The sequence below is a fragment of the Labeo rohita genome, chromosome 15, assembly GCF_022985175.1.
Source record: "Labeo rohita strain BAU-BD-2019 chromosome 15, IGBB_LRoh.1.0, whole genome shotgun sequence".
NCBI classification, from domain to species: domain Eukaryota; kingdom Metazoa; phylum Chordata; class Actinopteri; order Cypriniformes; family Cyprinidae; genus Labeo; species Labeo rohita.
This window is the reverse complement of record NC_066883.1, coordinates 34,794,522-34,806,517: the sequence shown is the minus strand read 5'-3', so window position 1 is coordinate 34,806,517 and position 11,996 is coordinate 34,794,522. Positions and strand designations below refer to the sequence as shown.

The window sequence follows — 11,996 nt, the reverse complement described above, 5'->3', positions numbered from 1 at the left end:
ATTAAGATTTTGCTTACTGTTGTTTACTTGTTTTTTTTGTATGTTACCTTGAAGCAAATAAAAAAAAAAAATAATAATAATAATAAAAGCTTAGTATGTCATGCCAACGTGAATTTTTAAGTTTCCAGTTGGGACTTTTATTTTTTAAATACAGGCCTTTTCCATTCTGTTCTATGTGGGCTTTTATTTTGAAATGTAGTGTTCCTGTGACGCTCGACCCTCCGGATCCGTTCCAATCCGTTCAGACCCCGGTGATCAGCTGCGACCATGCCGACAGTCAGCGTGAAGAGAGATTTGCTCTTTGAAGCTCTGGGACAAAAATACAGTAAGCGTTTAACATTTACGTGTTTTATAAAGTGAGCAAATTCACGAGTGTGTTGCTAGCAGGGACAATGTGGTCAGTGTGCGTGTGTGATTGGGTGACTGTGTCTGCATCTGTTGAAATCACGGAGGAATATCGAAATAAAACAAATTACATTTTATAGATCACTTAATCTACTGGTGCAGCTCGTCATTACTGTACGAATTCATTTTGAGACTCAAAACGAATTTAGATTACATTTCTCCGGTGTGTCGCAGCGATTGCATCAGATTGAAATTATTTCGAGATTTTTTCGAATTCAGTGTAGATTTCGTCTCGTACTTCATATATGTCATTTTCTAGTATGGTGTTGCTTGAATACTGTAATGTTTATTGTCTTGTAATGTTGTTTTTATTCTTCTTCATTCATTTGAAAAGCTGAAATGTCAAACTGTAAGCCGGTTGATGACGCAATCATAATGCGACTCAGAATTTCATGATGTTTCAGTAGTTCTTTATAATAAATTTATTTTAAAAAATAATATTTTATTTTCTATTCACATTTTAGCGGATGAGGAATTTGATGAACTATGTTTCGAGTTTGGCCTCGAGCTGGACGAAATCGTAAGTCATATGAAAATGTATTTGTTTACAAACTGAGCAGATAAGAAAAAGTGACAAGCCATTATTATTACAGAATTTTATATATATATATATATATATACACACACATACACATACATACATACATGCATACACACTGTGTGCAGAATTATTAGGCATGTTGATAATCTGGTCATATTTTTTTCCCAAGCACATTTTACCAATTCCAAACCACAACAATCTTAAAAACTACTGTTTATTTTGTATTTAATCATTTGTAAGTGATATATATCTGTCCGTGAAGGCTGGAAATGAAAAACTCCTTATATTCAGGTGTGCATAATTATTAGGCATGTTTTCTTTTACAGATAAAATGAGCCAAAAAAGATATTTAACCCAGACTGAAAAGTCCAAATTATTAAATGCCCATGAGAAGAATGCAGTAAGAATTTACAAAGTTAAGTCTTGACCATTGGACAGCGAAATGCTTGTTGAGTCTGCATGGTCAGAAAAGACAGGTGGAGAAGAAAAGACGCATGTGAACTGCAAAAGAATCAGGAATTAAGGTGAAGAATTAGGTGTGACACCATCAGGAACCGTTTAGTCTCCAGCGCCACCATTTTCCAGAACTGCAACCTACCTGGAGTCTTCAGAAGTGCAATGTGTCAGGTTCTCAGAGACTTTGCTTGGTAAAAAATCCTAAAAAAAGCCCCTGACTTAATAAGAATAACAAGCTGATGTGTTGTGAAATACATGAAGACAGTTTTTTTTTATAGGCTTTATAGACAGATAAGTTGAGAGTGACTCTTGAAGGACAAGCATCACATTCTCTTGTACCTCTGATTCAAGAATTTATCCTCCAAAATCTGGCAGTAAGTTTTGGGAGTTCATTTTAGTTCATCTCTGCAAGTCAGACCTTTCAGGATAGGAGACTAAACATGAACTCCCAAAACGTAAATTCTTGAATCAGAGGTACAAGAGGACGTGATGCTTGTCCTTCAAGAGTCACTCTCAACTTATCTGTCTATAAAGCCTATAAAAAAAACTGTCTTCATGTATTTCACAACACGTCAGCTTGTTATTCTTATTAAGTCAGGGGCATTTTTTAGGATTTTTTACCAAGACTCCAGGTAGGTTGCCGTTCTGGAAAATGGTGGCGCTGGAGACTAAACGGTTCCTGATGGTGTCACACCTAATTCTTCACCTTAATTCCTAATTCTTTTGCAGTTAACATGCATATTTTCTTCTCCACCTGTTTTTTCTGACCATGCAGACTCAACAAGCATTTCGCTGTCCAATGGTCAAGCCTTAACTTTGTAAATTCTTACTGCATTCTTCTCATGGGCATTTAATAATTTGGACTTTTCAGTCTGGGTTAAATATCTTTTTTGGCTCATTTTATCTGTAAAAGAAAACATGCCTAATAATTATGCACACCTGAATATAAGGAGTTCTTCACTTCCAGCCTTCACGGACAATTATATATCACATATAAATGATTAAATACAAAATTAACTGTAGTTATTAAGACCGATGTGGTTTGGAATTGGTAAAATGTGTTTGGAAAAAAAAAATGACCAGAATATCAACATGTCTAATAATTCTGCACACAGTGTATATATATATATTAATGTAAACATATATATATATATATATATATATATTGTGTATTTTGTAATTTATATATAATATAACATTAAAAATACACAAATATATATATATATATATATAGTAATTACATTGTATATAAATAACTTATATAATAAAATATATATTTATAATACAGAAATGTGTATTATTTTGCAAAACAGATGTTAGTGTGTCTGATTAATCCAGTATTTTGTCTGTCTCTCAATGTCTAGACATCAGAGAAGGAAATTTTAAGCCGTGAACAGGGAGATGAGAAGGCAGAAGGGGCGTCTGATGTTGTTCTATACAAGATCGACGTACCAGCTAACCGCTATGATCTACTATGTCTGGAGGGTCTCGTAAGGGGTCTGCAGGTCTTCAAGGAGAAGTAAGACTCAGTGTTTTTAGTTCTGTTGTCAGATCCAGTGTTATTGTCTTTATATGACACATGTTTTTGTTGTGTTTGTAGGTTGGAAGCTCCCCGGTACAAGCGTGTGAGTCCAGCAGACGGAGGAGAGCCTCAGCGGCTGGTCATAACTGAGGAGGTTCATATCAGTGTCATATTTCAGCTTAGAGGTTTAATTATATTGATTTTCTTAAAAGCTCAAGTACAGTGAGAAACCATCAGCCATAGCGAGGAACGAAGGGAGATCATTTAAATTAATGTAATGGTTGCGGTGCTGATATTGGATGATATTACGTGTTTATCTAGACGGCATCTGTGAGGCCGCACGCTGTAGCTGCTGTACTGCGCAACATCACTTTCAATCAGGAACGATATGAAAGCTTCATAGAGCTGCAGGAGAAGCTGCACCAGAACATTTGCAGGTGAGTTAACACTCGCTGGTTTATTATGAGAAGTTTCCTTGCCAATTCTGGTGTGTAATCATTCTGCTCTTCTCTCATCAGGAAAAGGACTCTGGTTGCTATAGGAACTCATGATTTGGACACCATCTCTGGTCCATTTACCTACACAGCCAAACCGCCCGGCGATATCCGCTTCAAACCGCTCAATCAGAGCAAAGAGTACACCGCCACAGAGCTCATGAGTCTTTATAAGGTGAGATCTGATTAGCTGTTAAGGACAGATCAGGATTATTATCAAAAATAAACCCATTAAAAAATCATTACTTCAAATATTTAAAAAAAAATATATTTTATTTTAGCTAGTTTCCAGAGCAACATTTCTCATTTGCATCTAGTTCAAGTTCAAATTAAAAACTAAAACTTAATTTTTAAAAAACTATGTAGACATTAAAAATAAAAACAAATAAAAATTAGACAAAAAAAATTACTTAAACTTTAATTACCAAAAACTACACTACCAGTCAAAAGTTTTTGAATAATAGGATTTTCAAGTTTTTTTTTTTTTTTTTAAAGAAGTTACTATTTAAAATAACTGCTTTCTATTTGAATATATTTTAAAATGTAATTTATTTCTGTGATCAAAGCTACATTTTCAGCATCATTACTTCAGTCTTCAGTGTCACATGATCATTCAAATATCCTGATTTGCTTGATTCCAATATGATTTACATTTTTTTAGGATTATTTGATGAATAAGAAGATCCAAAGATCAGCATTTATCTGAAATAAAAAGCTTTTGTAACATTATACACTATACCATTTAAAAATAAAAGAAACCTAAATAAAAATCTACGTAGCTGTTTACAACATAATAATAATAAAAAATGTTTTTTGAGCAGCAAATCAGAAAATTAGAATGATTTCTGAAGGATCATGTGACTGGAGTAATGATGCCAAAAATTCAGCTTTGAAATCACAGGAATAAATTTCATTTTAAAATACATTCAAATAGAAAACAGTTATTTTAAATAGTAAAAATATTTTAAAGTTTTAATGTTTTTGTTGTACTTTGGATCAAATAAATACAAGCTTAGTTAGTAGAACTTCTTTAAAAAACATGAAAAAGCTTACTGTTCAAAAACTTCTGACTGGTAGTGTATAATAGGGCAACATTTCTTATTTTCATTTAGTTTAAGATAAAGTACTAAAAAAAACTACAACTGTAAACTAAAACTTAAACTATGCAGACATAAAAAACTAATAAAAATGGCAATAACATACAATGACTAAAACTTTCAAATTAAAATACAAAAACCTAAATATGAACAAAAACCATAATAGGGCCACATTTCTTATTTTTGCTTAGTTAACACAACTAAAACTAAAAACTATACAGGCTAATTAAATAATTTTATTTTTAAGTTTATATTCTTTATCATAAAATGAATCAAAAAATATAAAAATAAAACAAAAATGTAAATATTAACAATAATAATAGTAAATCAATGAAAGACAAATGGACCAGATAGATTCTGATTGGGCACGGTCAGTCAAGTGTCCTGTGAAGTGAAACCTGATTGGTCAAAATATATATAAATAAGTTGAAAAATTATCATTAATCTTACAGTTAATGTTAAGATCTTTTATGAATATTTAATGTGTTGTAGACTGACAGTCATCTGAGGCACTACCTGCACATCATCGAGAATGAACCTCTCTACCCCATCATATACGACAGTAATGGAATCGTCCTGTCTATGCCTCCAATCATCAATGGTGAGTTAGATACACACATGTGCATTCACAGAAACATGGATAGGTGTGCACACAAATACTCCCCATCTTTCTGTTCATCTTTAAGCTTTTTGATTTTGTTGTTCAGTGTACATAGATCTGTTCATTTAAACACTATTAGTCTAAAGTTCTGTTTTCTCTCAGGGGACCACAGCAAAATCTCATTAAACACAAAGAACATTTTCATTGAGTGCACGGCCACAGACCTCACAAAGGTAAACCACTTTACTGTTAGACTGTTATACTACTATTTTGTAATAATAAAATATACACTACACTTTAAACATTTTTTTAAGAAATTAATACTACTATTCAGAAATTATGCATTAAATTGATCAAAAGTGACAATGAAGACATTTATAATGTTACAGTTGAACTTTGTATTCATCAAATAATTCTAAAATGTAACTAAGAACTACAGCATGCTTTTAAATATGAAAAATATTTTCTGTGTTTGCAGGCAAAGATCACGCTAGACATGGTCGTGACCATGTTTAGTGAATATTGTGAGGAACCATTCACGTGAGTATCACGTTACAGTCTCTGTATTGTTTTATAGCATCTCAGATTTTCATTAATCAAATTATGCGTTTGTCTCTTTATTCAGGGTTGAGGAGGCAGAGGTTGTTTATCCTGATGGCAGATTGTGTGTGTATCCTGTAAGTATTCTGTTTTTAACTTAGTAGTAATTACACTCATTTTTTTAACTAACCACACAACTGCATTAAAATTAAATGGATAGTTGATCAAAAATTTAAATTCTGTCATCATTTACTTACGCAAATGGCTAGTAAATAATGACAGATTTTTTTTTTTATCCTTTTAATGAAATATACCGTGTGAAGTACAAGTTGAGCTGTACTGGTGGTCATGATTGTTTAACTTTGCACAATATCCACATGAGGATACAAGGAAGGGTTGTGATGTAGTCTGTCAAGTGCTGTTTACATGGAACAAAACTCACCCAAAGGAATTGCATTAGTTGCACATAACCAGAAGTTCACCTAGACAAGTATTGTTGTCTCATTAGGATAGCTGCATTTATTTGATTAAAAATGCAGTAAAAACAGTAATATTGTTAAATAATATTACAAATTAAAAGAACACTTTTCTATGTGAATATACTGTAAAATGTAATTTTTTTCCTTTAATCAAAGCTGAATTTTCAGCATCATTACTCCAGTCTTCAGTGTCCATGATCCTTAGGAAATCATTCTGATATATTGATTTGCTGCTCGAGAAACATTTATAATTATTATTATTATTATTATTATTATCAAAATTGAAAACAGTTGTGCTGCTTAATATTTTTGTGGAAATTGTTTTTTAAGATTTTTTTTTAGAAGAATTAATCTAATCATGCTAGAGACAAGCTAGTAACTTGCTAATCGTGCTAGAAAGCTGCTGATAACATGCTAATCATGGTAGAAACATGTTAACAACATCCTAGTAACTTGTTAATCAGGCTAACAACTTGCTAGCAACATGTTATTCATGCTAACATGCTAACAACATGCTAGTAACTTGCTCATGCTAGTAACTTGCTAATCATGCTAAAATGCCAGTAACTTGCTAGTCATGCTAACTACCTGCTAGTAACTTGCTAATCATGTTAACAACATGCTAGTAACTTGCTAATGATGCTAGAATTATGCTGATAACTTGCCAATCATGCTAAAAACATGTTAATCATGCTAGAGACATACTAGCAACATGCTGGTAACTTAATCATGCTAACAATATATTAGTAACATGCTAATCATGCTAGCAACATGCTAGTATATTGCTAATCATGTTAACAACATGCTAATGAGATGGTATTCATGTTAGTAGCATGCCAATATTGCTAGAAACAAGCTTTGAATTGTGTTAAAACATGTTAGAAACATGTTGTTAATCATGTTAACAACATGCTAATCATGCTAGCAAAATGCTATTAACTAGCTAATCATGCTAGTAACTTTTTAATCATGCTAGTAACTTGCTAATCACGGTAAAAACATGCTAACAACTTGCTAGTAACTTGTTAGTCATGCTAACGTGGTAGCCAACATGTTAATCATGGTAACAACATGTTAGTAACTGGCTAATCATGCTAGTAACTTGCTAATCATGCTAACATGTCAGTAACTTGCTAGTCATGCTAACAACATGCTAGTAACTTGCTAGTTTTTTTTTTTTTTTTTTTTTTTTTTTTTTTTTTTTTTTTCAAACTAAATATTTAAAAAAGCTTTTATTTTAAATGGAAATCTTTCACAACATTATAAAGTCTTACTGTCACTTAATTCATTTAATTAGTACTAAATTCTTAAAAAAATAAATAAAAAAAACTTTGTTAGATTAACTAAATATTAAATCCAGATTAAAAACAACATTCTCTTGGCTTCTTTTAAAAAGTCATTTTGTTATTTGCTGACTGTTGACTTTGTCATTAGGAGCTGGCGTACAGGACGGAGACACTGTCTGGGGACTTCATCAACAAAAGAGTTGGGATCAAGTGAGCACATTATAAATATTTAATTTGATCTCTTTAGAGCTTTAACTTCTTTTTTTTCCTCAGCTTCGGTCAATAGATTGAACCCCGATCACCCCCTCTGTGTTGTTTCTCAGTGAATCAGCAGAAAGGATCGCTCAGCTGCTGACCCGGATGTGTTTGAAGTCGGAGGTCAGCGGTGAGGGCGATCAGATCCAGGTCGAGATCCCGCCCACGCGCGCCGATGTCATCCACGCCTGCGACATCATGGAGGATGCCGCCATTGCGTACGGCTTCAACAACATCGTCAGGAGCACGCCGCGCATGTACACCATAGCCAATCAGGTTTGAGAATAACTTTCATTTTGAATAATTAAACTCGAAAGGTTCAGTGCTGACGTTATGGCTCTTACACATGTTTTTATATTTGCAGCTTCCTATAAATAAGCTGACAGAGTTACTGAGGCAAGATCTTGCGGCTGCTGGGTTTACTGAAGCACTGACATTGGCTCTGGTTAGAAATCACTCCTTTCTCTTCTATTATGCTTGTTTTCTGCACGTTTACCTCCCGAAGTTCATTTATAATATTTCCTGTACTGTAAACATTTGTCATTTAGTTTTCATTACCATTTTCCTCCCTCTGACCATAAAAAAGGCTGGTTTTTCAAGATTTGTGTATGTAATTGATCTTTGTTATTAGGGCCTGATACACATTTCAAAAATCCAATCTTTTCCAATTCGCAAGGTCTTGATTTCATTAAATTTCAATTTAATATCAATTTGGATAGATATCAGGTACTGTACATGTCCATTTTTCTTAAGGAACATGATCTCTTAACTAATGATGTAAACTGTAGAGGGAACCCTGTCAGATGGTAAATTATTATAATATTAAAGATTAAAGTTAACAACAGTCTAGTCAATTGCTATTTATTTTTAACTATTAAAATTTCTATATTGACTTTTAAATTATGTAATTATTTCCAATTTGTTGTTGAAATATAAACATTTAATGCTATTCATGCTAACAACCTGCTAGTAACATGCTAATCATGCTAACAACATGCTAGTAACGTGTTTATCATGTTAACAACATAATAGTAACATGCTCATCATGGTAGTAACTTGTTAATCATGCTAGTAACATGCTAATCATGCTAACAACATGCTAGTAACATCATAATCATTCTAGCAAGCTAGTAACATGCCAATCATGCTAGAAATATGCTAGTAATTTGTTCGCCATGCTAACATGCTAGTAACATGTTAATCATGGTAACAACATGCTAGTTACATGGTAATCATGCTAGCAACATGTTAATATATTGCTAATCATGCTAGCAGCATGTTAGTAACATGGTAATTGTGCTAGAAAAATGCTAGTAACATGCTAGTCATGCTAACATGTTAGTAACCTGTTGATCATCTTAACAACATGCTAGTAACGTCCTAATCATCCTAGTAGCTTGCTAATCGTGTTAGAAACATGCTAATAACATGCTAATCATGCCAGAAACATACTAACATGGTAGTAACTTGTTAACCATGCTAAAAACATGCTAGTAACTTGCTAATCATGGTAGAATAATGCTAGTAACTTGCAAATCGTGCTAGAAACAGGTTAAAAACATGCTAGTAACTTGTTAAGCATGCTACAAACTGTTAATAAAATGTTAATAACATGCTTATCATGCTAACATGTTATTATGCTGACATGTTAGTAACATGCTAAAAAAATGTTTATAAATGCTAGCAACATGCTTTAACTTGTTAATCATGCTAACAACCTGTTAATAACATGCTAATCAGCCACCCTGGGTACCCCGCAACTGGCCCAGGCACCCTAGTACCACATAGCAACATCTTAGCAACCATCCCAAATGCCCTAGCAACCATATAGCAACAGCCTAACAACCACTGAGAATACCCTAGCAAGCGCATAACAACTTAGCAACCATCCCAAATGCCCTAGCAACCACATAGCAACACCTCTGTTACCACCCTGGATACCCTAGCAACACCCTAGCAACCACCGAGAATACTCTAGCAACTGCATATCCACACCCTTGCAATACTCCAACTGCATATCCACACCCTTGCAACCGCATAGCAACTAGGGTTGCAATGGGGTGGAAAATGTCTGGTAAATTTCTGGAAACTTTCCAAAAATCCCTGGAAGATTCCAAAAAAAACCTGGAATGTTTCAAAAATTTACTGGAAATTTTCCACCTTTTGCAACCCTACTAACAACCACTCCAAATACCCTAGCAACCACATAGCAACACCCTAGAAACCACCCCAGGTACCCTAGCAACCACATAGCAACACCCTAGAAACCACCCCAGGTACCATAGCAGTCTGTTTTTCTGATAGTCTTCATTGCCTTTGAAACATTCAAATGTTAACTTTTAAAACTATTTCAAATTTCAAACTACTTCTAACTGAACTTTTACAAACTTTCTGGCTAGGCTTTTTCAAGCCAACTTTACCATCTAATTGTTTTTGTAAACAGTAACAATGTAACAAAGAATTTTCCCTGATATGACTACTTTAAAATGATATTTTCCTCTGTGCAGTGCTCACAAGAAGATATCACAGATAAACTCAGGAAAAACATTGCAGAAATCAGAGCAGTCCACATCTCCAACCCAAAGACAGCAGAGTTCCAGGTACCCACAAAAGATTTGGTTGTATTTCTCACATTTGTCCACTAGTGGGTGCTTTCACAAGTTTAAATCAGTCAGTAGTGAGGTTTGACTAACTAAACCATACTTTCCTCAAGGTGGTGCGCACCTCTCTTCTTTCTGGACTCCTGAAAACAATCGCTGCCAACAGGAAGATGCCCCTTCCTCTTAAACTCTTCGAGATTTCAGATGTGGTCCTGAAAGATGAAACAAAAGGTGTGTTTGACGTCCTCATGAAGTAATGCTAATAAGCTGATAAATATGCAGTCACTGAACTTTATCTGTCCGGCAGACGTAGGAGCCCGTAACAACAGGCGTCTCTGTGCCGTTTATTATAACAAGAGCCCGGGATTTGAAGTCATCCATGGACTTCTGGACCGGGTCATGCAGCTGCTGGATGTCAAACCGGGCCGCAACCAAGGATACCACATCCAGGCGGCAGAGGGTGAGTCATAAATGTTTAAAGTCAACATGGTGTCCTTCCTGTGATCGCTTTGTGCACCTGTTTTATGAGCCCTCTGAGTCATATTCAGAGATTTATTTTAGTGGTTAATATTTAACAGTGTTTATGTGCTTGCATTAGGTCAGCAACACTGAAATAGGAGATGTTATAGTTCTTCTAGTGGGACTTTTTTTTTTTTTTCTGGATTATTTTTATTTTTTATTACATCTTTAGTTCTGTTTTCCGTATATTATTTCTACCTGATGGATGGAAGAAGCTGTTAAAAGTCTAAAAATTGACCCTATATGTAGATTCTTGTTCCTGGTCTTATTGTAAATGATTCATCAGTGCATTTTCAGTGTTGTTTTTCTTAACTAAACCTATTCAAATCATTTTATTTAATCAATAATTTTATTTAATCAATAATTTTTTTTTTTTTTTTAATACAGTCGTATATAATAAATACTAAATAGTGTGCTCGTTATTCTGAAGAATTAGATTAGATATTAGATATTATTCAATTTAATTTTCATCATCTTTCTTACAGACTCCACCTTCTTCCCCGGCCGCTGTGCTGAGATCTTTTCACATGGCAAAAGCATTGGACACCTCGGGGTCCTTCACCCTGATGTCATCAGTCGTTTTGAGCTTACAATGCCCTGCTCTGCCATCGATATCGACATTGAACCCTTCCTGTGATATCATAATGCAAATAACTTTAGCCACACCCCTTCGCTTTGGGCTCCTCCCTCAGAAGTTACAGCCACACATTACGGTCACGTCTATCTTTAGGAGTTCTAGTCACAGCAGCATGTGTTACTGTATGTTTAGGATATAAATCAGCGTTTTAATAAAACTCAACTTGTCTACTGCTAGTATGTTATTCATATATTAAACATCATGGCTGTATGTTTGCGTCCAGCACATTTTACAACATTGAAACAAATAAATATGGATGAATAAACCAAAATGTATACATTTGTTGGTTGCTGTATTTTACGTATATGCAGTCTATCAGATAGACAAAGAGATTTATTTACAAAGTAATGATTCGTATCATGCCCAAATGATTAATGAAGGTGTACTTGCCTGTGTCAATATGCAGCACTGAACTGTCATGGGTTTAAGCAACGCCAACTTCACTGATGCTAGAAAACCATATGTGGGTGTTTGTGTGCCCTATATAGGAGTAATCATAGGTATATTGAAAGTGGCTTGTGTACGTGAGTATATTTCAGCTGTAACTCGTTAAACAGGACTCTT

General features: G+C 34.2%; 2 protein-coding genes across 2 annotated transcripts in view; both read left to right on the top strand.

Moving 5' to 3' along the window:
• LOC127177051 (uncharacterized) overlaps nucleotides 1-11,996 on the top strand; it is a 219,621-nt gene that overhangs the window by 157,669 nt on the left and 49,956 nt on the right. The window lies entirely within an intron of this gene.
• On the top strand, nucleotides 188-11,711 carry farsb (phenylalanyl-tRNA synthetase subunit beta). The gene is made up of 17 exons (XM_051128996.1): nucleotides 188-325; nucleotides 870-925; nucleotides 2,767-2,921; nucleotides 3,003-3,078; nucleotides 3,246-3,361; nucleotides 3,443-3,593; nucleotides 5,008-5,116; nucleotides 5,279-5,349; nucleotides 5,595-5,656; nucleotides 5,742-5,793; nucleotides 7,570-7,631; nucleotides 7,745-7,952; nucleotides 8,041-8,121; nucleotides 10,184-10,276; nucleotides 10,390-10,507; nucleotides 10,584-10,736; nucleotides 11,281-11,711. Exons 1-17 carry the CDS (start codon nucleotides 268-270, stop codon nucleotides 11,430-11,432), a joined length of 1,773 nt encoding a protein of 590 aa, XP_050984953.1. The 5' UTR covers nucleotides 188-267; the 3' UTR covers nucleotides 11,433-11,711.

Excerpts from the sequence above, each read along its gene's own strand:
- farsb (XM_051128996.1), top strand. The coding sequence starts at position 268 with ATGCCGACAGTCAGCGTGAAGAGAGATTTGCTCTTTGAAGCTCTGGGA. Across the intron at positions 326-869 it reads AGCTCTGGGACAAAAATACA|CGGATGAGGAATTTGATGAA; the intron begins GTAAGCGTTTAA and ends TTCACATTTTAG. Across the intron at positions 7,632-7,744 it reads AACAAAAGAGTTGGGATCAA|TGAATCAGCAGAAAGGATCG; the intron begins GTGAGCACATTA and ends GTTGTTTCTCAG.